Below are 26,969 nucleotides of genomic sequence, written 5' to 3'. Positions count from 1 at the left end.
AAAATGTTTTAAAATAGAATGAGTGTCAAGTTAACAACAATATAACATGTAGAACAATATGTGTAAGTTTAAGTACATCAATAACAATTTATAACTGCTCTACTTATACAATTTATGCGACGAGAGGTCCTGGTTTTCTTTCACAAGAGCCCCCAACTGTGAGGGAACTCGGGTGAGATCTTTACCACTTACATATGGCTCGATAATCTAGGGTATGATTCTCAATTACACTTGTCAATACTTGCTTAACTCAAATACGAACTCTTAGTATACATCAACTCTAACTCCTTATATTCATGAATATCGATAATACTTTAATACTTAATAAGGCACACAATTATATCACTCTTATGAAATACACAAAACACCAGCACCCTACTCAGACCAGGTCAGCTCTCCAACTGCTAGACTGACCGCTAGAAACCTAATTGTCCCCCCTTGAAAATCCCGTGATAAAAACAATTCACACACCAACTAATAAAATAAACAAACACACACACAATCTCACATCTTACACGCCCACGCTCTTGACAGTCTGCTGTGTTTCCTATGTCGTAAGCTCGTTGACTGTTGCCAGATTTTTCTTTTCCAGGAAGGATAAAATTAGGTCATGAGCACATATTTTTAAGAATTGATTTGATAAGGAAAATGTTTTGTCGATTTTGTTGTGTGAATATTCTAGGGCAGTGATGCCCAAAATACGGCCCGCGACATGGTCCCATCCGTCCCCGCCCGCCGAAACGTCGGCAAAAAGAGTAGAAAAACCATTGTCCAAATAATAAATTAAAAAAATATATTTCCCTACGTATAGTAAATCGATTGGTATCGATAGTAAGCCAACATATTTGTTTTATAAAGAAAGTGGCTCTTTTTAAAGAACATAACATTAAAGAGCTTTAGGAAATCAAACAAATAAGGCAACATTCTTGGTTTGAGACGCGACAGTTAGATTACACCTAGATTGGAGGATCCTTGCTTGATAAAGTTCAAGTGATGCAGACTATTGATTTCTACTCCATGTTTCTTGCATAAACTTTTCGAAATCTCCGAAAACAAGTGTTAAGGATGATCACAATAATTAACTTACTGACTTAATCCTGTGCACTCCCAGGGGAGCATAGGGCCGCAACCTCTCCACCGAACTCGGTTCTGCTCCCAATGATTACAAGGACTGATTAGTGACTTTTCAGTGATGAATCGTGTGAAACCGTCTCTTAGACAAACATCTAGAATTCTATGATTTAGGATAAGTCTCTCATGAATGTAACTACTAGATTCACGGGTTTCTAATAAAAATTGGTATATTGTATAATTCCCTTTTTTTTTCTCACTTTTTCTTCACATGGCCCGCGACTCGAGTGTCGTATATTATAATGGCCCGCCGTCCGAGTGAGGATGAGCATCACTGTTCTAGGGTGATCTCACTAGACTTTTCACTGAATTACTTTAACTTTAGATCTAGTCTGTCCAATGGCTGTGTGAAGCGTCTAGTGTGGTAGCTTAACTTGTTGCCACCGCTGGCTAGCATCTGTGAAAGGGGAGCAATTTTGTAAGTCTCTCTTGCCAGTACATAGCCTCTCCACAGCAAGTCCTATGCAGTACCTCCTCGTGGTGGCAGATGGAAACTGAGGCTGCGAAGCCTTAGGCTAAACTGCAAGGGTCTCGGAGGAGGTTTGGCCCCAAGATGTGAGGCAGGCATGGCCCGTCGGCGTGCGGACACGCCCTGTTGCCCACAAACCAAACCCCTAGCTATAGGTCAATAGCCGCACTGCCTTGTGTGTGTGTCCCTGTAAGGTCTAAGGCTAAGGGAGTAAACCCTAACAGAAAATCCGGTCCTGGAGCCCCGTAGGCGGGGGGACAGTAGTAAGACTACTGCTCTCTGGCAAACTCCTGCAGCCACCTGTCCCCAAATTGTGATGGCTCGCCATCCCTTTGGACCCGGTCAGTATGGAAGAGAGGCGGGTGCTGACGTGTGGGCAGCCCAGCACTCGCAAATTTACCGCCCAGGCTTTCCCCCAGCAATGGAGAGGTCACTCCATCTCTGCTGGTGATTTTATATGCCCAACCTGTGATCGCAGCTGTGTATCAAGGATTGGCCTCTTTAGTCACACAAGAAGTTGCAAAGGGAAAAGATCGTCTCGCGAGACGTAAAATGCCACAGAGATCTAGATCTAGACCACAATGGGTCGAGTTGCAGGCGCAACATTGCTTTATAAATCTTTTAAATATTAATGTGCTTTACCTATTATTGTGTTATTTATGACAGGTTCTCAAACATTTTTGACCCGCGGACCCCTTTATATAATAATATATAATATTTAATAATATATAGTGCAAGGATCCCTAAGTGTAAAAGCTAAATAAATGCATATTAAATATGTAACAAATGTAATAAAACAACATTTTGTTGAATGAGCATTTATTGAGATAAGAGCTCTTGTAAATATCAACAGCAAGGTAACGTGCCTCCAACGGATAACAAGCCACATTGAAATAGAAGGCAATGAAAAAGCAGACATATTGGACAAAGAGGGGGGGATGACTAAACAGTCCCTTTCTACCCGGGAGAAATGGAAAAAAAAAGTTGAAAAAGGAGAAATGGATCAGCTTTCTCGCAAAGATGAAGAAAATGATGCCTATTACTAGCTATCCCAACAAGATGGCTGCCTGGTCGTGCGGTTTGCGCGCTGGACTATCGTTCAGATTTATCGATGGTCCCGGGTTCAAACCCTGTCCGCTCCCATCCCCCGTCGTCCTGCGGGAGGTTTGGACTAGAAAGTAATTATCTTCAACTCTGAAGGAACATCCGAAATATGTAAAACATTTTACAAACAAACAGACCAACATATATTTTGTCTCAGAACCGGACACAGCTGAATGAGGCAACACATTTTCCGGAAGCTGAAAATTGGGACTAGTGAGATTTGCCATCGTGGAGCATCACCAGAGAATGCTGACCATGTCCTTCAAAGCTGCAAACTCTGTCGAGAGCCCCGAACATGACATTAGCTACAAAAACTCCCTAGGTAGGTTCTGGCCTATTCGTGTGGCATTGTGGTGGTTATGCCTGCGCTGGATGTGACAAAATCTGTAGGTCATAGCTGGGGCTGTTAAGCCACGGGAAATACTGCATTCCTCATTGATCTTACGACTCGAAGACAAGCCTTATTATTTGAGAAAAGAGTCCTTGCAATCACAACAAATTTACAACGTGGATCAATAAAGCAGTCTTGCTGTTGTTTAATGTACAGTGAAAAAAGGAATATATACCACATTAAAGCTTAAAAATGGAAGAATAATATTCGGACCCCAGTTTGTGAACCTCCGATCTATGACAAGTTGATATAGTAATTTTGAATACAGTGGCAACTGCAAATAAAAAAGGACGTTTTTGTGTGTGTTTTTTTTGGGTTCAAGTCCACTGTGCCAGAGTTCATGATGTAGATGTACTAGAAACAGTGACTGTTAAGACGCACATACTTGACTGACAGTCGATTACCTCATCGTCTATTTTAGAGGTTCTCAATCTTTATAGTTTTACAATTTCTTTTTCATGCTGCCACACCCATCGTAATTTTGTGTACGTTCTAAACTTTTGATAGTGTTATAAAATCGAAACTATAATGTAATTTATGATAAACATGATAAGCTTCCATTTTTAAAAAAACTTGCAATGCCATTTATTTACTGTCTGTTGCGTATTTAAACATATTCAAGTTGCATACTAATCTGTGGAGAGTAACTCTTGTTGGAGCTTTCTTCCGTTTCCGACTACACTAGTAAGCTTATAGCAGGGGGCGCCCTAAAGTTCCCGAAAGTTAAAATCCCAGTTTCCCCAGGATTCGAACCCGGTACCCCAGGCGTCCAACTATAGATATACATAATTGAGTCTGTTCATTCTGTATATATGAAAAACTTTCATTTGATTAAGAACAAGAAAAAAATCAATTTACACCAAATACAATACTTCATAAGTACTCAAGAAATGTTCAAAGCAAATTTATAATTTCATAGTTTTTGTTAAGTTTTACCTTGAACCTCTTACAATACATTATAACGGAGTTATTTTTATGATTTTCAACAAAAATTTTCGAAACGCTAGCTATCGATATACAATATAAGATACATAATAGGGGATCTACTTTATCAGTTTTGGAATTAATTAATTCTTTACTTTCATTCTAAAGGAATACTTGTGGCTGCTTGATCGTGTGGTGTGCTTTGTTCTCCGCACTTTTCCTGAAGTTGACGGATGAAGAAAATCATGTCAATTGTGGATCTCCCTCTGCGAAAGCCGCACCGTGATTCTGGATATACCCCATCAGCGAGTTTTTTGTAGCCTGGGAAGTATCACTCGAGCAAAGAGTTTGCCTACAATACTTAGGAGGGGAATTCTCCTGTAATTGTTGCATATGCTTCTGTCAGCTTTGTTCTTGTACATTAATAATTGTTAATTAATAATTTGTAATTAATTATTTTGTTTGGTATCTCGAACAAGGGAAAGAAATTATGCTTGACTGATAAGGTCGTATACGTTGAATTAATCCCCTTTATTGTTTGTAGAATGAAAAGTTTGTAAATAACTATGAAACCTATTTTCATAAGCAGCTCCATGGCACAGTGGTTAGCGTGTTGGCTAGAGGAGGCTGAGGAGGTCTTGAGGCCTCGAGTTCAAATTTGGTCTCTCACTTTTTTAAAGTGATCATCCAGATACCCCCTTCCTCCTCCTCTCTCACTCTCTCTTTCACTCACTCTCTCTCTCTCTCACTCTCTCTCTCACTCTCTCTCTCTCACTCTCTCTTTCTCTCTCTCTCTCTCTCTCTCTCTCTCTCTCTCTCTCTCTCTCCATGAAATAAACACTGACGATGAAATAAACACTAAACATGAAATGTTCAGAAATTTATATAAATTCAACATGTTTGATTTATTAACTAGTATATTAATCAATATTAAAAGAATAGATCTATAGCAACGTGTACACACAATTCATTGGAGGTTCTCATGCTAAAAGCTTACTCACGTATACTAGCTGTTAGTTCACAATTTGACTTGTAATTTGTTTCTACGGTCAATCCATAGACTACATCAGTGGTTCCCAAACTTTTTCCTTTTCAAAACACTTTACACATTCCGACTATTTATTAAAACAATTTAATTACATGTTTCAGAGAGATTAATTCACGTGGTGGACTACTAGTTAATTATTCCAGTAGTTTGGGGAACATCTACTCAGGCCTCGCAGAGTACTAGGGTTCCGCGGAACACAGTTTGGGAGACACTGGACTTTATTATATAATATAGTCTACGGGTCACACTAGAGAGTGCACAAAAGTGAGTACATGGTTTAAAAAAAAATGGCGATTCTGACAAAGAGTTCATCCCAGTAATCTGTTCACTGTTTGCACTTTGATTTTTAAATATCCCGTATGGTTTCTTTGAGCAATTAAATTCAGTAAGAGAGGAAAAGTGATACGAAGAAATGCGTGGCGACATAATGAAACTTCAAAAAAAAAAAGTAAGAAAACAATGTCAAGGATGCCAGGATGAAAGGTCACTGTTGACAGCTAATTGATACAACTGACTTTGTGTTCCAACATCTAAGCAAGGGTTTATGTAAATACTGCGCATATCAAGACTTCCTTCCGTAATTCTGTACGAAGGATAAAGTCAAGAAAAAAGCTTGCTATTTGTGAATTCGCAAGAAAATCTCAAATAAATATAGAATTATACAAATAAAATGTAAACACTATACATATTAAACATTATCATTACATCAGTCAAGATTGATACAGTTGTGACAAGAATTAACTAAAAAAGAAATATGTGTTAACACAGGGGTTCTCAACCTGTGGGTCGCGACCCCCTTGGGGGTCGACTGACGATTTGCCAGGGGTCGCATAAGACCGTCGAAAATATGGATTGTTTTTGTCTATTCTTCTATTGCTGTGTGGGTGGGGGTCGCGCCAGAGTGGGGGATTGTAAAAAGGGGGTCGCCGAGCATAAAAGGTTGAGAACCGCTGTGTTAACCAAAAAAAACACCATTGGCATTTCTTAAAATATAATAAATTTAAAAAAAAACTGAATAGTTCAGCAATTAGTAAAAATAAACATATGAAATCATGTGATTGGCTATCTAAGCCTCTGTATTTTGCCTTCTATATTAATTCAATATAGGTCCCTAAGAAAAAAAAAGCTCTTATTGAAGACAGACGTAGAAGGCCAACATAAAACTAATATCTATCTGTAGGAATTACTGAGACTATGAATTTTGTACAAGCCTATATATATTCCTTTTATAAGTTGGAAAGTGACAATTATACGCCATTAAAATGATGTCAATCAAATAATTTTAATAAGATGTTCATATTTCTGGTCAAAACGTAATTTAAAACGTGTAATATCTTTTAATATTTGAAATAACGTCTGTATTTTATAAGATACGAAGATAATATTAATCATGAATATTAAAAGAATATGTAATTTGAAATACAATCATAATTCACATTTCAAATCAGTTCACATTCCAGTTCACATGATGTATGAACGATGATGTGATGGTGATGTAATGATGCACAGTGGTGGTAAGACTTCTTGCTCTTTAGGGTGACGGAAGACTACAAGGCAAAAAAAAATGATTCCTAACGAGACAGTTGAGCCCAAGAAAATCTGCCAACAAAGACATGCGCTGACGATGAAAATATAAGTTAAGACCCCGGTAGACCACGCGTGTCAACGTCACATTTTAAAAAAATATGTAAGCCAAATCTGAGTCTTGGCAGATTAAAAAAAAAAAATTCTCTTGAAGACGTTGAATTCTTATATTTTAGCACGGTCAGGAGGTATTGGTGAAGTGCTTTGGTTCCAAACCTTTGGTCCTGTTTGAAGACTGGGTTTTTAATTTCGGGAATTTTTGGGCGCCCCTGAATCCACCCAACTCTAATGGTTGCCTATCTTTAGTTGGGGAAAAGTAAAGTCGGTTGGTCGTTGTGCTGGCCACATGACACCCTCGTTAATTGTAGGCCACAGAAACAGATGACCTTTACATCATCTACCCTATAGACCATAAGGTCTGAAAGGGAAACTTTACTTTTTTTTTACTTTTTTTAACATAATCTGTGCTATAGATGGCAAGGTCTGAAAGCGAAACTTTAGCAGGGTCAAGGTTCTATGTAGAATAATGAGTTTAGTTGACTTATGTTACCGAGGGATGTGAAATCAAACAAGTAATATGTTGGGTTTTTTTTATCAATTCTTACTTTATGTTTAAATAATAAACATTCAGATTTTTTTTCATTAAAAAAGAAGAAATCGGCCGGTATGGGGATTAAACCAGGACATTTGTTTATTTGTAAGAGAATACTCTAGAAACGTGACTAGTAAGCGATACTTATATGTTGTAAATGATGTGTTTGTTATCAATGTGTGTAATGTTGAAGGCTGCTGGGTTCGTGCCTCCTGGAGCTACACTTGACACCTGAGAAACATAAACAGTACATATTGACTTCAATCTAACTTATGCAGACAAATACGACGTTTATTCAATAATAACAATATACTGCAACGTCTTGGTAGTTACACAAATATAATCCAATTTGAAATATAATTACATCCGCATCACAGTGTTATCAAATATGCTAGGTACTCTAGAATACAAATAACGTCCGCATCACAGCGGGTAACAGAATAACTTCAATAACATGTATCCAGCTCTAAGTACAAAAAACAACAACTAAAAATATGTGTGCTGTCTCTACTGACTTCTAGTGACTTCTCTCCACAACTGACTTAAAGTTACTACTGACCTATAGTCAATTTAGTCATTCTTACTTCCTCTTTCTATGTCAGGTGTTTCACGTGCTTTTCACTTTCTTGACCCAAGGTGAACACATAGCAGGCAATGCCAAACGAGACTGTGCCATTACAATCCTTTGCAAAAATCTTTCAAAATTTGCCCATCAATGCAAATCTTAATAAATATTAATGTTCATATTCTTCTATGAAAAAAAAAATCATATACCAATATTATTGTGTCTTTCGTATACATAGTACTTGCTGTTTTTTTTCATGTCATCAAAAGCATTTTGATACTATTTTATATGGTCTTATTTCAGTTTACAATATTGGAAAAAATAATTATATTTGTCTATGTAGATAATTCTCATAGTTGTCAACATTGTTTATAAAAGCAAGTGTTTCTTCTGTACACAAAATGTTTGTTTATAGTAAATACTCAATTCATCAATAGAATGCTTTTAATTTGCACTCAATTTTTCAACAGAATGAGCAGCCATGAAAAGTACTCGTATACTAGTGCAGGCCTACTTAGTTTATTCCATCGGGTTACATAGTGAAATGAAAACACATTGACAGTGGTTACATAGTCAAATGAAAAATCATTGATAGTGTCATTTCAAATAAATCGTTGCAAATGAAATATAACATTCATAAATATCAACATTGTCTCAATGAGTTGCATAGGGAAAAAATGCTGACAATGTTTTAACAATGCTACTTTCAACTAAATCATGAAAGTCAAAGAGGTCTATTACTCATAAATCATCAGAGTCATAACCATGATAGTCATTTCGCTCCTATGTCTTAATGAGAGTTCAAGTTGAACACATGTATAAGATACAATTTTCTTTTCAAAAAATAAATCAATTTTTACATCCCATAACATCAAATATATTGTTTCATGCCATCAATAATGCTCCAATAGTTTTCACAACTGATATGTGAGAAAAAAAAATCAATGAAGATCAATATCAGTATAATATGTATACAATTTACAGAGATTATGTACATTTGAAAAAATGAAAAATATGAATGTACTAAAGTTCCAATATGTCTAAGTCCAAAAAATTGAACATATATGACATTTTCAAGTGTCATGGGTACTAATACAGTCAGAGATATGCTTAGAGATATCCACAAACGAGATTGGACCATAGCGCTCTGAGCATGCTATAAGCATGAAATTAGCGCTATATATAAGCTATAATAATAATAGTTAGAGTATGATGTCAATAGATTCAATAGAAGAGTAGATTGCATTTGTGTTGGCTGACAATGTTTTTTAGTGCTAGTGTTATGAAAAGATAATTTTAGTGTGTGATACTTAAAGTTGTTGACTTATGTGTACAATATCATTGTTTTCTAATGTATCATTGACCTGGACAATGTATCTTGACAAATAATCAGCGATTGCGTTTTCATGTCCTGGTATACTTTCTATATTGAATTTGTAGTCTAACAAAGTTAACATCCATCTGATTATTCTATTATTTCTATTACTTGCTGGATTAAAAAGTATTCATTTGTTATGAAGGCAACAAGGCTTGCATTGATTTGAATGTTAAACAGAGAAAAAAAGATTGTTAGGATTTAATAATTCCCTGTGAACCACTGAAATAGAGAAGTCCAGACAATAGCTATGACTTATAATAAAGATCAAGCTCTAATGATAAAAGGATGTCAGTTGTCTCCCAGAACTAATTCCGAAAGCTTTTGGTCCAGAAAAACTAAAACCCATGTAGAACTCCACCTCTCTGTTGTACATTCCGCTATTTTTAACGACATATGCGGCTGGAATGTTCATGCGAAAGCCATGAGAGTTTAAGAGAACTTCTTTTCCTCCATCAGAGAGAATGCCTTTTAGTACCCTCAAATGTTCTGGAAACTTTTGATTGGTGTACATTTGTAAAACTTCGGCCTCCTGAAAGAAAACAATGTCTGACAAAGGTTTTCTATGAGCTAAAAAGAATAGAGTGGTTTCCCTACGTTCCTTGTACCACTTCGACTTTGGATAATATTCCACAAATGCTTTTTTCCACTCGGCCATAACGTTCAACAAGTTAGAGTTTCTGATCTTGTCAAACTTCAGTCTTTCCAGAGTTGGGAAATTATACAAGGCGTAGTATAGAAACATTTCAAGGTGTGGCCTGTTACCTTTGCTTTTTGGTTTTGATAAGTACATCGAATGAGTCCATTCCAGTATCACGTTGTAAGTAATACCAGGGATGTCAGTATCATCTAGCAGACACACAGTAGTGATTTCAATCATACTTCGATAATCTTCAAAATCTCTCATCTTGGATGCCATGTTTTCTTTCAACAAGCGAAATATTTCTCTAAGATTGTCTCTTTTACCGTTTTTTCTCTTTGCAAGTAAACAGTTGAGGGAAGAGGCACCAAGAAGTCTTGCTCTTCTATGTCTGTATTGACACTTCTCTCTCTCATTCAAGTTGTTCGGAGCTCTCAACCCAGCCTCTCCAAAGAAGTGGTCTAGCTTTGCTTTCATGTCAATAAGCTTTCTTTTGTTGTATTCGTCTTTCTTTGTGTTGGAAGAGAATTGTTTTTTCATCTGAAGAAACTCGTCGTCAAGGCGGCGCATCGCCTCGTGTGAGCTTTCCTCCAGGGATTTGATAAACGAAATGTTTTCCCTATTGAGAAAATTGTGCTGATTAGTTTTATAGGCTGGATGAGTTAAAAATTTTTGAAGTACATCTTTATGTTGGAATGGTATGGACATTTGAAGTGCATTCAGTATTTCAACAATTGTTTCAAGTTCACCAAAGTAGGAAGCAAGATTATTTTTTTCCTGAGTCGATCGTTCCAGTTCACAAATGGTTTGACCTTTTCGGAAAATGTCAATACCTTTAGTTGCTAATTGAATGAGATCACAAATATCTGATTCAGAAAATTTAACAGCTTGTTGTGAAAGCAAATTTCCAGAAGAAACTTTCTCTAAAATCTGGCTTTGAAACACCAAGCCATAAGTGTGCATTAAAAATGAGCTCTTGGGACATAGCTCTGTCGCCCTTTTTGCATACTCTTCGGCTTTGATCCACATTTTTTTATCTATGTAAAATCTTGCCAGCACCTGAGCTATTGAAGGGTTTTTATTTTGAGAAAACACTTCTTCTAAAAGACGAATCACAGTTTCCGCATTTTCATTTGAGTCGACATGGTGAATGAATTCAGAAAACTTTGAACCATTTGATCGGTTTGATCCATCCCTCCTTTGGGTTCTTTTACTTCTGTTCTTGAAAACATTATTAACAATTATGGACAGCTGTTTGTAGTCCTGAGTATCTTGTTGAAAAATATTTTTCTCCAAAAGCTCTAGCATAATGCCGCTGTCCTTTTGACCCAATCTTTTCTTGATCTGGTCTAGAACCTCTCGCGCCATGACTTTGCAGAACATTTTAACACACTGTGTTCTAATACCTGTGTATCTTCGATACGAGGAAATGTTTAATAAAACTTTGATTGATTCACTCAGCTCACTCTCCCAGTGCAGCTTTCTAGCTCTTCCATGATCACAGTTGGCACTCCCAGGCTGTGGGTTTAAAAGTGTGTCAAAACAAGAAACTGGAATCTCCTCAAAATCTGGGTCATACACATTTAAAAGGGCGACAATCTTGAGTAAGAAACATTCATCAGGACTCTTGATCTCATTTAAAAACTCGCTCACAACGTTCGCAATGTATGTTTGATCATAGTTTTCTCTCATGATGTTAAATGCTATCAAAAATTTAGGATCCACGTTCGTTTTGTGGTTTTCTTTATAATTTTGAATTAAAATAGTGTATTTATTTTTGAAAAGTATTAATTCTTCAGGAGTTAACTCTTGTCTTAAAGCCACTTCGTTGTCCATTAGTTGTACTGGCAATTCTGGGGTCCTTTCGCAAGCAATAATAACACAATAGCATACATCTGAATGTTGTAATTGTTCTCTTGCTTTCATTTCTAATTCATATTTTAAACGTTTCAAGTTTTTGTTATTATCAACCAATATCAGGATTGGCTTTGGGTTAGGATCTTTATAATTTCTAAATCCATCTAACTGTTCACAAGTCTGATCGGTAATTTCGTTTACAACACAACATCTGTATAATTTTCTTTGATCCCAGAGAATTTGTTTGGCGAAGGTTGTACCACCGGCTCCAGGCTGGTGCAAAATTGTAATTATTTTTATCATTTCCTGATCATCTTTGACTGGCGATTTCAGAGCCTGTTCAACAACTTTCTTTAGCTCGCTATATTTACTGCGCAGGAAAACGTGCCCAAACTGGAAATTCAGCCAGTCTACTTGATCGCCTCTATAAAATCCTTCTTCGACATTCTTAACAATTTCATCTCTTTTAGTATCTGAGACATTTGCCAAGAAATCGTCTCTGGGTATAGATAGGTCAGACCAGTCATTTGGTTGGTTACTTTTAACTTGGATTAAATGTCCTGTAGAGCAGACAATAGAATACGGCAAGCTAATGCTCTCATTGGCAGCGCGACAAAGAATCTGATTGACATTTTCCCACTGTAAACCAATCACACTCTTATTTTGTATTTCCCGTTGGTCTACCCTGTTTTTGCTCAACATCTTATCTTGCCAATTTCTAGCCACAAATTCTGTTTCAGACAAGACAATCCAATGCTCTGTGTGTTTAAAAATCTCTTCACAAGCTTCAATCAAAGTCTCATAATTCGGAGAAAATAAGCAAATGATGACAACAGTTCTTTCCCTTTTGTACATATCTGTAAATATCTTTAAAGCGTTTTGAAATGAAAGACTTCTCTTTCTGTACCATTCCAAGGGCTTCAGACTTGCGATTGATTGCTCTCTGTGGCCATTACAAAACAGCCAAGGAATTCTTCGTTCCTTATATAGACTTTCTTTTAACTCATTTGCTTTTTCTGTAGTGATTTGATTAAAGTTTTCTGTGGTTAGAATCCTAGGAGTTTCTGTGTGGTGTTCTTCTAGAGACTTTAACAAACCTGCATTGGCACTATTCTCATCGAAGTCAAATACCACCCTGGGATGTAAATGTTTTACAAATTCTGTCTTATCTTTCAAGTACTCTTGTGTCATATCTGTATCTAAGGGACTTGTCACAAGAAAAGGATATATAGAATCGGTGAGGAATTCAGAACCTCCTGTGACACAGTTTAAAAGTTGAGTTCTTAAATCTTGCCATTTTTTGCCTTTGGTGAAATTGATTTCTTCTAGTTTTCTTTGTTCTACAATTTTAGGCAACTGAACGTTTTTAAAGTGGTTAAATTTTTCATTTGGAAGTATTTCAGGATATCCGTAGTCTGAAAACCTAAAAATAACTGGAGTTTGGTTATTTTTAGAACAATCAGCACGATGATCTTCTGTAGTCCAAATGATGTCATCGGCCAGGAACTCAAAGCTCGGCACAACATCGATTTCAATGACATATCTGTCTCCAGTGCCGGTTAGTGGGACAAATACAACATCTCTCAAGACCTTCTTGACAGCATCGTCCATAAATGAACCACATAGTGCGTCTTGGACAGCAGCATTCACGTCCTCTTTCGGAAGTCTAACGCCTACAATTTCTCCTTCTCTAAACGCCCCTTCGTCGTTTGGGCAGATCCCGAAATAAATTGTACCATTGCGTCTATCGTTTAAACAGGCCGATATAAACTGTATGGCTTCATGAGTTATGCGTTTTAAGGCTTTCTGCGGATGCTTGTCTTTAACAAGGTGAAAGTTTTTGATGGGATAAGTTAGTTTGCTTCTTGTGTTGACGGACACGTCTGTAAAATAACCTGGGACATATTTACACAGGTGAGTCACGTTGGTATCAAATTCTCGTAGTGCTTGAGTATTCTTGGTCACAGCTAGAGATACTTCCTTGGCCAACGTGGTCAGATGCTCCTTGACATCGGAGGCAGCGTTAGGTAGAAGATTGTCTAACTTCTCTGAGTCTATTGATACAAAAGTGCTGCCTGAAACACCTTTCTTCTCCAAAGTCTCTAAGTCATCAATAGGAAGGTTTTCTTTTTGAAATAGATTCGCCAGGTGTACTTTGAGATGAGCTGGAGACATCTTTAAGACCGCTACGCCCTTAGCTGCAAACATAATCAAAGAGTTCATGATAGTAACTTAAGAAATCATAATATTAAATAATTTACATAATTCCAGATCATTCCAAAAAAGGTAAATATATTATTGAATACATATTTTTAAAAAATATATATATAAAAAAGAACCTATTCCTACTTTATAAGATGCTGTATAATTTCTCCATGTATTTGTTTAGTTATTCATTTTGTAATGTTTCTTTTTGCAAGGAGTTCATCTATTGACAGTCCAGCTATGATGTTACTGGGCATATTCTTCTTCTTCTTGTTCTTGTTTTTAAGTTGGAGCTTTCAGATGACTAGACGAATAGGCCTACATGAGATGAATTGCGCAGTGGTTTCCAAATCAGGGAGCTCTCCATATAGTTTTCTTTCTATTGGGGTGTTTTGTGGCTAGTGCCTCGTTCGGGCCTCTTAGTAATGTAAAGACATGGTCAGCATTCGCTGGTTCAAATTTTGAGCTTCTGGTACATACTTTGTCTCATTCTGTTGTATCCGGTCCTGAGTCGAAAGATTAGACGTTGATCTTGTCGGGATAGCTTATAATAGGCATCATCTTTCTTGCGATTAGGACTGGGAATGATAACTGGAACTTTTACATAAGACGGTGCGCCAAAAGTTCATGTACGTGTGTTTATTTCTCTATTTAACCCTTTACTCAATACAAAGAAACATTTGAGACCAAGACGGTTTGGGTTAACATAAGACGTGTGCCAAACCAAAACTTTTCACTGTGTGGCCAATAAGGTAGCTATTTTTTCCCCAAAAATGTAAATAAACTGTCAAATTTCTATTAATAATGTACTTAATTAAATCATGGTGTTAGAATCTATATTCCACGATTAAACAGCATTTCACACTGACGCTGTCTATAGTATGCCGGTTTTGTACTTTATCAAGGGCATATGTAATAAGTTTAGTTTTTGACTCACTGTAGGGGTCTAGTGAAACTTGGCTCTCTGTTTCAGCCTCACCAGATTCCAATGCGGCTTGTCCCTGTTTCTTCAGTGGTCCAATGTTAGTCAGACATCTGGGTTGGAACAGAGGAGAATAAAGACAAAAATTTACAACGTAGCCACCGTAACAAAAATTTCAGGATAGCTCTTTACCTCGGCAATACTCACACAAATGACAACAGAGCCCATTATTACAGATTATCGAGTAAATGAAATAAAAGAAGCAAAAAAAAAATAATTCTGTAATAACCCCACCATGCACACCGCCATCCAAGAGAGTGCAGAAGGTGCGCACTATTAGTGACCAGACTAGGAAGGGTGTTGACATTAGAGAGTAGGGAACGATTTCCGCCCAAGTCTAGACCCGAGATGAAGATGCTGTGCTCAAGGCAGATGTCCTATGTGTTTGTCATGGCTCCATGTAAATAAACATCTATGTCTCGTTGAGTTGCCTCCCTTCGGTTATTACAATACTTTAAAAAAAAAGCTTATATTAATATGTAACAATTAGTTTGGATCAGTCAAGTCACTAAATTTTTTAAATGTATTCTAAAAAGAAATGACCGGAATGCGAGCTTCTTGGCTTAAGTCTTCTCAAGCCAACGCAGTAACTACTCTGCTGGTGAAGAGTGTTTGGCTATTTTATTGTTAGCGTTCACTAAGCTTAATTAAGACGGCAGCCTTATATAAAGGGGACTAACTCAGCTTATACCACCATTTCAGTCAAGTAAAGCTTCTTTCCTTGTTCGAGATAGCAAACAAAGTAATATATTACCAATAGTTAATTAACTAATTGGTTAATTTTTTGTATTGATTATTGTATTGTCAGGTAAAAGAAATTATATGGCCTCCCTCAGTCGCGAAGCGACTATGGATCATTTCATGGTCATGAGATGATTGCCTGGGCTATAGCTGTGGTCGGAACGATGTCGCCCATACATCAGTTTCTCCCCTCTTCAAGCAGCTGATATATCTAAAAGAACGACAGTGCCGATACAGTTTGGGGTCAGCGGCGTTGCAGGTTCTGCCTGGGTGTAGCACTGGGTGCTGCAAACTACCTTAGGGTCGCCAGATCCTAAGTTTTCCTCAGAGTTGACTCCCAAAGCCTTTCCCATTATTGGGTTTAGCTGCAAGGCAACAGAGGTTTGAATTCAGAGTTTTCCTTCTTCTAGGTGGGTAGCCAGCCATGGCTAACGAGCACCTCCTGCTCAAAGCTTCAGGCGCCAGTTACTCGCCTTTGCCCCTTCTCCTGTTAGTGAGAATAGTTCCGCCGGACACACGAAAAGGCCAGGAGTTGGAATAGTTGTCAGAGGCTATCTGAGGGGCATGCCATCAGGAAGCATTTTATAGGTAGTGGAGTGCTTACATCCATTACCACTTCCGGCAATGACAACCTCGCAGAACCGGTATAAGAAATAGTTATGCAAAATTTCAGCTTGATCCGAGATTTGGGGTCTGAGAAATAACGTGTACAAACTTTTGGCCAGACAGACAGACTGACAGACAGAGTGAGTTGATATAAGCATTGTACACATAACGTTTTGTTGTATGTTCTTGTTGTTTACAAAGCTTATAACCACTCAGTCCGTCTGTCTGTCTGTCTGGTACAAATTTTGTACACCTTATTTCTCCAAATTCCCATTCTCGGATCAAGTTGAAACTTTACACAAGTATTTATTACATCTAACGAAACATGTATCAATAAAAAAAATAGATTGAACAAATAATTTGTGGTAATTAATTCCTTTTATTCGATATGGGAAAGGGGAAATAAATTATACAGTACAGCTTTCTATAAATGTGCAATTCTTTCCCTTAAAAATCTCCCTTTTTTAAAGTATCTTTTGTCGTTGCAGTTACAGTTAGGATTGAGCTGCTTCCATGGTTAAAACTATTTATTGAAGTATTTAAATACCTGCGATAAATTCTTTTCCCCTTTTCATGTTTCCTGACCTCCACCTCCTGGACATCACAGAATACTTCCTTCACGAAGTTGACAAGCGTTTCATCGTCCCACTCATTATGGTCATTGAAGACTGTTGTAGATTTTAAGAATTTCTTTATTTCTTTGAGTTTGGTCTTTTCCCCACGAGCATCTATGTAAGTCTCTAGCAAAACTTTTCTCACATCATCCTTTAATGCAATAGCTAAAAAAAAAGAAAGGAAAAAAATAACCTTTATATTGATTTTGTAGTGGAATAATATATCAATTACATGACATTACCATTCATATTTTTGGAAATGTAAGAATGGGAGATTATACATTTCAGAAATCGTTAGTTTTAATCGAAAAATGTAACTTACTCGTTGACTTGACGGATGAATCAGCATCTGATTTGGTGCCCTCGATGGCATCAGCAACCCAGTCATTGTACACCTTCAATGCCTCTATGAGTTCCCTAAGACATACATTGCGTTTATATGTATATATACATATATTTCTTTTTTTAATGTTTCACTTTGCATATCACATTGAAAAGGAAATGTTTACCTATAAGCTCCCTCCTTTGCTTTGAGCAGGAGCAGTAACCCTTCCATTCTTTCTTTATTGGCGTTAATGCTTTCTAAATTTGACTTGTCTTCAAGAGTAAAAATCTGTTTCTGCAAATAACAAACACATTTATATTTAGCGAGCAGATAACAGTGACGGTTGAAACCCCCAGATATGCACAAACACTCCTTCTGTCTATCAGTTGTAGTCTTCCCATCTTCCTGCATTATTGTGTTTGTGACGATTTCTGTTTATTTATTTCTTGGTTAAAGCCTCTTATATTAATTATAGATTTTTTAATTGGATATTCAGTCACAATGACCACACACACAAAAAAACGATCTGTCGTTACAAAATAGTTAACTGAAATAGTTAGCCCTTCTGACTAGTGTCCGTCGTTTCACATAACTCGAGCTATTGTCTCAGATTAGAGAACGAGACCTGAACTACTGACCCGAACTGCACAGTCCGCAGCAGCTCTTTCAAAACTGAAAATAATATGGAAAGACAAAGACATAGCCCTCGGCATAAAAATGCGCTCTCTTGTCATGGCCACATTCTTGTACGCTTGCGAGTCTTGGACGCTGACTGCTGAGCTAGAGAGGAGGAGAATGGAATTGAGATGCTACAGAAGGATTCTAGGTATCACATTCAAAGACCGCATCACAAACCAAGAGATAAGAGACAGAGTTAGAAAAGTGATTGGACCCCACGATGACCTACTAACTATAGCAAGCTAAAAATCTATGGCCATATTACAAGATCCACGGGGCTCGCAAAGAATTTCCTTCAAGGAACAGTACCAGGAAAAAGAACAAGAGGTAGACAGAGAAAGCGATGGCAAGACAAAATAAAAGAATGCGGGGAGGAGGGGGGCTTTCAATTCAAAGGACAAAGGGATATGTAAGGGTAAAAAGCGCCCTTCGTGGCTGTTTATGAAATCCTGTTATGTCCCTTCATTCGTCATGAGATCATATTATGTGTTATCCCCCTTTTAGTTTCATGTTATCATATGAAGAGATACTTCCACGCGAAAAAGAAATATTTGGAACAAAGATGGCGAAAACAATATCAGTTTTGTTTACTTACTGAGTTAGTTTTATTAATACAGCTTAAAAGAGTATCCTTAATCATTTTTGATGTGGTAGAGTTTGCGGCAAGGCAGGATGTGTGTTTAAATCTTTCCGGGACTAGGCCTGTTCCGTAGGTTGCTGTATTTGGCTGTTAATTACAATCACAGAACCAAACCTGACTAGTAAGTCACTAAGAGGAGTTAATAGACTTGAATGCATCTAATAAAAATAATGGTATTTCACTATTGTGATTCTCATCTATTTCGGATAACTATAAATAGATGCTATTAGTTGTATCCGGTGTAAGGAATATAGGAATATTCATTGGTTATGTAATTTAGAAGTTACTCGACACACATAATAAGTCATTGTTAGTCTTTTGTTTTCTGTATGTTTTGCTAGTAGCACAAATATTTTAGTTATATAGTTGGCATCAGTAATTTTAATATGGTGTCCCTGACATTTTTTTAGAATCGAAAATTTGACCAATCGGTTTAGTTGTAGGCCTACCAGCTTTTTGGAGCTACAATGACCGAGGATGAGCTGCACCAGAGCAAACACGAATGAACACACAAGCGCTTATAGTATGCACACACATACATGCACACACACACACACTGACCCAACTTATCCATGCATCCTGCAGGGCCGGCCTTAGATAAGTGTAGGCCTTGGCGAAGTGAATTTGGTGGCCAAAATGAAATGGTAAAATAAAATAAATAAACAGCGGGAAAAAAAAATGACGTCCTTTATTTAAAATCTAGTAACTCCAACAATGGGGACATGTTTCGCTATTTCTTCTCTGAAAAATTGTTTAAAACAGAGTCCTGTGCGAGGCCCCAGCCAGCCCCTATGCTACTGCTTAGTTTGCCTATGCCTAAGACCGGCCCTGCACCATGCTACGTATGCGGCCGGCTTTTTAAAGCGAGGATTGGACTTTACAGTCATCTTCGAGTCCATAGGAAATGAGAATATATGTGTCAACAAATTAAACCATTTCGCCTTCTTTATACAACCTAAACCAGATTTGTTCACAATCTATCAAACGACCCCCTGAGAGATGGAATCAAGTTTCTTGTTGTTTGTCAGGGAGAGGTATGGCGAGAATGTTTTACTTTAAAGGGAAACTCCGATGGTTTTGACAATTTTTGATATAATATGTGTTTTGATTTATAGATAATGAATATATTATTCTTTTTTTTTTATTTGCAAGAATAACTTAGTAATTGATGTTTTTGTGACATAATTTTTCTGCGCATCCAAAACAGTCAGATTTTCACTGAATTTCTGTGTGACGTCACGAAGGTGCACTCAAATCCTAAAGATAGGGAAGCGCCAAGTTATACGAGGACGAGGAAAAAAAATTATCTTTGATAAAAAAATTTTCGTTAGTACATCATTAAAATACTTTAAAAGAAATTTCTAATGGTGTATAAATTATGACTGTATGTTTGACAGTAAGAAAGTTATGATTTTTTTGTGCCGTTTTGACCTAACATTGGTTGACATGGAAAAAGTGATGAGAGAGCTTGACGCTGGCTCAGCCGGCGAGACACACCCCCAAGGTCAAAAGTTAAAAAGTTGGAATTGAGTTTCGTAGACGATAGATCTACTTATTAAATAAGAAATTTAATAGTAGATCTAGTATTCGTAGTAAATTTCTAGCTCACAAATCTGATTTCATTTATATTTATGAACTTCAGTTTTTTTTAAATGTCTCAGTAGTATCATTAATTGAATTCTTTGGCCTGGAAATCCAATGTATTGTTGGTACTGCACCTGGTATTAACTTCAATTTTTTTCAAATCCCATTTCCACAGCAATGAAAATGATGTTGCTGAAACAGCTTCTCTCAAAATGGTTTGAGCATAAACAGGAATTAGCTAATGCCTTTGTAAAATATTTGCTCTCCAGGCGAATAAATTTTTCCCATTTTCCCTTTAAAACTTCATTCAAGTTCATCTCTTGGAAACAAATGAAAAGAGACAATAATTTCTGTGTCAGCATACTTGCTGATTTTATCTTTGTGATTGGAACTACTGCAACAAGCTGAAGAACAGTATTTAATTTTCTTCAAGTAGAAATAGAGGTTTAGATCTAGAATATTATTTATAAACAATGACCGATTATAAATCAACGTGGAGACTAGATCTAGCTGTGAAGCGTAACAATAAATGCGATCTGATAGGTCTAGATCTAGACTAGAGAGTTTATCGGTTATATAGGTCTAGATCTAAATTTAGCCAGCACCCTTGTGACGTCACGTTTAAAAAACTAAAAACATCTCGCAGAACCCCGTTTTTTGGGGGGCGTGGAGAATTTTCTGTCTAATTTATTAAATATAAAATTTTCCGAGCATTTAAATAAAAAATGATATAATGTTTACTATTACAATTTTTTACGCAGAATTTAAATATGTCAATAACTAAAATTTGAAAAACTATCGGAGTTTCCCTTTAATATTTTGGTATGATTGTTATATCCCCTTGTTGTGAATGCGAAGTGTTGCACGTCTTGTGGACTGAATGATTTAGTCTTCGTTGAATGTGCGAGAAAGTGTGTTAGGTCAGTAAGGTCTTGCTCCCGGTCCAGGAAGGTTGGACGTTGCTTCCTGGACTGGTGTTTATATATGTATATGACATGAAAGTCGATGGACTGGTGATTGTTGATTAATAATATTTGAGAGTTGATTTCAGTATGTGCTTATTGAATATTAAACTATTATTCTTATTTCAATGGATATCTATAGTTTGAGTTTCAGTGTATCTAGTAGTAGTTGTTCTTATGTGAGTAACTAAGCAAGTATTAATAAGTGTAATTGAGTATTCATACCCCTAACGAGCCAAATCAAGAAACACAAGAAAAAGAGCCAAGTATATATATTAATTGAACCCTGACATTGTTGTGTTGTTTAATAAACATTTACCTGATAGAGGCTGGTGATAATGTCGTCGTCTTTGACATTCGTGACGGCATTCCAGTTAAGCTCAATCTTTCTCCAGTCCTGAGCGTTCATTTTACTTTGATGGTAACCCTCCGACCGGTCTTGACAATGTAACTAAGAATGAAATTAAGAGACACAGAGAGAAGATTGATAATGTAATTGAGACATATGCTAGGACAAATTTGTACAAATGCTCTTTCTTCCCTAGTGCTATTAGAGCATGGAATGGGTTGCCTGAGCTAGCCAGTGACTTAGCAGAATTTAGGTCATTGGTTAACAATAACATGCATGACTAGATGCATGACGCGTAGGACGTAATCAGCTTCTTTTTGAACTAACGTCTGTATAATATAAGATAAGAAACAGAGAAACTAATGTGACTAAGAGACGCAGAGAGAGAAACATGATAATATAATTAAAAGACAGAGAGAAAGTCATTTTTTTATCCTCCTATTACCGTAAAGTATCCTTTCTTTGGTCATTTTCACACATTGAAATAATATTAATTTTAAATAAATATTCACATTTGAAATATCTAATAATAGTTTGATAAGTACAAGAACACAAGAACCTGACACCCATTCTGTATTAAAGATTGACAGTATTGTTCATCAGGAGTGAACTTAGTTATTGAACCTTTTGTTCCTGTTGGTACATGTTCAATATATGTGACGTGATGTTGATGTGGTTAACTCGCAACTGTAACACATACTACAAGGTACGCATGCATCTAGTACAGAGGTGGGCAACCATTTTGTATCGAGGGCCGCATTTAAAAAAAAAAAAATTGGGAATGGCGGGCCGCATATACGATTTTTAAAAAAATTGAAGTTGTCTTTTTATAAAAACAATATCCCCGCAAATATACAGTTGTACATATTGTGCAGTATTTTACTTTTTACACTCGTGCATAATGTTCCGGAACTGTGGAACTAGCTTACTAGTTGTTGCCCTTGTGACTGCTGTCAAATAACAGTCAGTCAACTTCAAGCAGTGATTATACCTGTTTAGGTTTTTGAAAAATGTTTATTCAATGAATGAGATAATATATTTTCCGAAAGTTAAATGTCGGGACGAGCTAAGCCTGTCATTGTTAAACATCACCAGATTATGATGACCATGTCCTTCAATTGTGCATACTAAATCAAGGGACCCGAACAACATTCAGACCCCAAAACCCTTCCATAGAACAAAAACTATTTGGAGAACTGCCAGATCTGGTAACTAGTACTATTACTATGTAGAGTTTACTAGTTACAAAGTGGCAATTTTATGCAGCTTTGTGCAAACTTTGCTGTTTAAAGTTTATGGTTGGGACATATACAAAATAATAATAAAACAACAACTATTTTTTCATTCAAAGCACGAACTCCATCAGTTGTTACACTTGCCATCTTGTTTTAAGCATATTCAATATTTAACACAGTTCTTCCTAGCATTGAATAAATACTGGCATGAGATTGTGTCTTTGACTGAGTGTATTGATGTATAGCCAATTAGCTTAATCTTAGTTTACTTAACACTTTTATAATGAAACAGTTTCAATAATTTATATAGATATTATTTTTAATATGTTTGCATTTTAATATGAATGTAGCCTACTGTGGGAACACCTGATTTCTGTAGGTGTCGGCGGGCCGCATAAAACACTCCGGCGGGCCGCATGTGGCCCGCGTTCCGTAATTTGCCCACCCCTGATCTAGTAGTATCAAAATAGTTAGAAATACTTCAAGTACATCTTAGTACACAGGCATCCGTTACACTTTACAGAGATATGTCAAAACTCGGCAGCCTAGATGCTGCATTTACTTCACGAGTCAACATTGAGGAAGACGAGATCCATCATACTGGGATCACTTTGGGATCGTCTTTTTCATTAAGTTTCGGGCGTTCCTTTCGAAATGAAGATATCAGCGGCCTGAATCCGAACTTGGAACCATTGTTGTGACAGTCCGAAGCGCTTACCACAAGGCTTTAAGAGTTTAAGTCATCCTTTAACTCAGTGGATGTCACGTTTACTAACTACCTTTCCTTTGGATCAAACCAGTTAAACCCCCCCCCCCTTCCGATTTTCATAGAGCTCAGCAATGAGGCACGAAAAGAGTTTCGCTAAAGGTTAACGGCTTTTAAGGAAAAAAAAGATGGTCAGAAATATTTGAGAAAAGTAAAGCCATAACTAGGAAATCATCAATTAAATAAAGTCAACTAAAGTAAACTAAGCCATCAATGACTGTTAGAATTACTGGAACTGTTATCTTTCTTAGTGAAGTGAGCTAGGATTTATGAAAATGATCAAAAACAAACTGAGGTCACGAAATGAACTCTCAATATTAGAGATTTGGTGAAAGCAAAGCAAATGTTGAAAAACTTGCTAAAGCTAAATTTATTTAAATTTTCTAACTGTGTTCATAGACAGATATGTCTTTAGGTCAGTAAGAAATAATAAATGAAAATTATAAATGCAAATTAAAAATGTTAACAAAGACAGACATAATAATAAAGTGTTGTTTTTTTTCTTAAATCATCTCTTGTAATAAACACAAATGTGTACAACAAACCAAATATGTACAAAATACCATACTTTAAAGGACCTAAACTTGTAAGGATTGTAAGTGGCGCATCTGATTCAGAAGTGAAGAATATCGGCGCATGGAACCAAAAGGTTGACTACCCCTGCTTTAGATGGACTATTTTTTAATTAGGAAAACTTCAAGAGATTTGCGGTACACAAGGGTGATTCGTTTGGAGAGTTTTTTGTTTTTTTTAATTTTATTACATGTCTAAAAATAACCTCGTTATATTTCCGCTCGCTGATATTGCCACTCTTAGTTAACGTTAAAGCCAGTTTAGAAAACAAATCGATACCAAACATCTGCATCTAGTAACAAGAAGATCTTAACAAAACTAAAATTTGAATTTCAATACTATTCAGTGACATAAATAAAGTCATATAGTCTTCCTATATTCCTAGAATTGTTTTTGGATAACGGTCCTGGTGAATACCCTGCAAAGGACAGCTGCTGACCTGAAAAAGGTAGAGGGATTTGTTACGCGAACTGTCACAGCACCCCTACGACGAACTGTCACAGCACCCATACGACGAACTGTCACAGCACCCCTACGACGAACTGTCACAGCACCACTACGACGAACTGTCACAGCACCACTACGACGAACTGTCACAGCACCCATACGACGAACTGTCACAGCACCCCTACGACGAACTGTCACAGCACCACTACGACGAACTGTCACAACACCACTACGACGAACTGTCACAGCACCCCTACGAACTGTCACAGCACCCCTACGAACTGTCACAGCACCCCTACGAACTGTCACAGCACCCCTACGAACTGTCACAGCACCCCTACGACGAAAGTCAAGGGACAGATGAGAGAGACTGGAGAATACTTCCCGCAAGGTTGACCTATTCTATTCTTTGCAGAAATAACAATTTTCAGTCCATGTTTTAGGTGTGCATTTGTTTGAACGCTTCTTGCCTCGATCAACAATCAATCAGACATATTAATTGCATTTCCTTCTGAAAGTCCGCCATCGTACAAATAATGGATACGTAGCTTCACAAAATGGGGGCTTCAAACTAATTAGATCTAATTCTAGAACAAGTATATCAATACGGTTAGCGTTTTCTTAAAACGACATATTGTCCGCCTCTGTGCTCTGTGTTTTTTTTTTTAAAGAACATATTAAAACCTAAAGACATGTCTTCTCTTTAAGCAACAAAAAGTCTTTTAAAAAATAATATATATTTATTAATAAGCAGACATCATAACAATTATTAAAGGAAGCAAAAAAATAGTGTACATTACCTAAGTATTCTATATTGTACAAGTCTAGATTTTCTGTACTGCATTGTACGGTTTCCTGATCTATTTATAAACTAAATGGAAAATCCGAAAATTCATTTCATGTATAACAGCAGCAACGATAGCAAACACACACACACACACACACATGTGTATCTGCATTTTAAACTCTGTTGTTTTTCCACTATATTTATATTACTATAACTCTCCAACACATGTAGTAATCAGGTAGCACAAGTAACAGTGTTTAGAAGTATTGAGTTTAAGCTTTTAGGGTTTGCATTCACAGTTTGTGTCGCTGTGTCACCTGAGCATACCTGTGTTAAGTAAGCTGTGGCTTTTGTTTCTGCAGGCCTGTTTTAATTCCAAGAAAATCGCAGCCCAAAAATAGATCAAGGGTTTCCCCAGTCTGCAGTATGTGCTCTGCGAACAGAGTGGATGGCACTCGGTATATTGGGCAGCATCCGCTGTAGTGGGCAACGTGGAGCTATGGGCAATTAGAACACCACGGCTGTTAGGATAAGTACAAGATAGTACTCGTGGATACTATCTTGGAGGGTGCTCCTAAAAGGCCAGGGTCTTTGGGTACTAACTCCTGTTCGCCTTCCTTTCTTTGACTCGGTATTAATTATTTAGGCATTTCGACCATAACTTCCAGCAGTTGTCAGACAAGTCAGCCTTGTATGAGCCTTTATACTGGTAGAGATTTATCTGTAACGGAAAAAAAAATGAGGGGGGTGTTGTTTCCCCCACCCCCCACCCGAAAGAAAAAATGTGAGAAGCACTGCAGTCGGGTTGATGGGTCTGGTTTCAGTTTCACAATGAGCGTGATATATGAGAATAAAAAAAAGCAGGATTTCTCAACCTCCGGCGAAAACAAAACAACTGGGGCAGCGCTATAAGGTTTCCTAGTGGTTCGCCCCGACGCCAAAAGTGTTTTCTTGCATTCTGTCACATTCTTGCAATGCAGAAACGCATTTTCCTGACATCTACTGCTCATTATTCATCAATGAAGTTCGGGGCGAAGCCCCCACGCCAAAATCGTTTTCATGCATTCTTCACTGCAGAAACGTATTGTCCTGGCATCTACTGCTCATTATTCATCAATGAAGTTCGGGCGAAGCCCCGACGCCAAAAGCGTTTTCTTGCATTCTGATCATTATTCATCAATAAAGTTCGGGGCGAAGCCCCGACGCCAAAAGCGTTTTTATGCATTCTTTGCTGCAGAAACGTATTGTCCTGACATCTACAGCTCATTATTCATCAGTGGGGTTCCGACGCCAAAAAAGATTTCTTGCATTCTTCACAGAAGAAACGCATTCTCCTGACCTAAAGCTTATTATTCATACTACTAAAAAAGGACTTTTCAAATAATGTTGTACTTGAAAAGTATTCTAATATGAATTTATAGGCCCTCAATACATTGCAAATAAAACCGATTTTTTCCTTGAAAAGATAAGATAACCCACATATTTAGATTTTGGCTTTGAGGATCGACGCCGAAAAATAATATTCAATAAGAATCAAGTATAAATTGTGAGTTCTAGTCCCAAATGTATTTAACTAGCAAAATATCAAATTAAGTAAAGGTTGGGAAAAGGGACTATGGGTGTATCATTCGAGTTTAGAACTCATCTCAACCGTGACTCTTATACTGAAAAATTTCGTTTGAATTCTAACGTTCTTAAAATAATTATTATAAATTAATGTGAAATTACATAAACTCTGTCTGGAAATGGGAGGGGCGGTAGAGTTAAAACGATTAATCCTCGCTCCTTTAATAAT

General features: G+C 37.0%; 1 protein-coding gene and 1 long non-coding RNA gene across 2 annotated transcripts; one reads left to right on the top strand and one right to left on the bottom strand.

Moving 5' to 3' along the window:
• The first annotated feature begins 1,467 nt into the window (after positions 1-1,467).
• Positions 1,468-6,800, top strand: LOC129923085 (uncharacterized). The gene is made up of 2 exons (XR_008774999.1): positions 1,468-3,026; positions 4,188-6,800. It is a non-coding gene; the product is annotated as an uncharacterized LOC129923085 (long non-coding RNA).
• Positions 4,885-25,502, bottom strand: LOC106067288 (sterile alpha motif domain-containing protein 9-like). The gene is made up of 7 exons (XM_056012256.1): positions 25,188-25,502; positions 21,337-21,468; positions 17,338-17,447; positions 17,151-17,245; positions 16,762-16,993; positions 14,823-14,920; positions 4,885-13,878 (listed from the first exon to the last, which is right to left on the bottom strand). The coding sequence occupies exons 2-7, from the start codon at positions 21,424-21,426 to the stop codon at positions 9,458-9,460; spliced, it is 5,046 nt and encodes a 1,681-aa protein (XP_055868231.1). The 5' UTR covers positions 21,427-21,468; positions 25,188-25,502; the 3' UTR covers positions 4,885-9,457.
• Between the last annotated feature and the right edge of the window lie 1,467 nt (positions 25,503-26,969).

The sequence above is a fragment of the Biomphalaria glabrata genome, chromosome 15 (assembly GCF_947242115.1).
Source record: "Biomphalaria glabrata chromosome 15, xgBioGlab47.1, whole genome shotgun sequence".
In the NCBI taxonomy this organism is placed as follows: domain Eukaryota; kingdom Metazoa; phylum Mollusca; class Gastropoda; family Planorbidae; genus Biomphalaria; species Biomphalaria glabrata.
The sequence above is the reverse complement of the archived record's forward strand: the minus strand, read 5'-3'. Positions and strand labels throughout refer to the sequence as shown.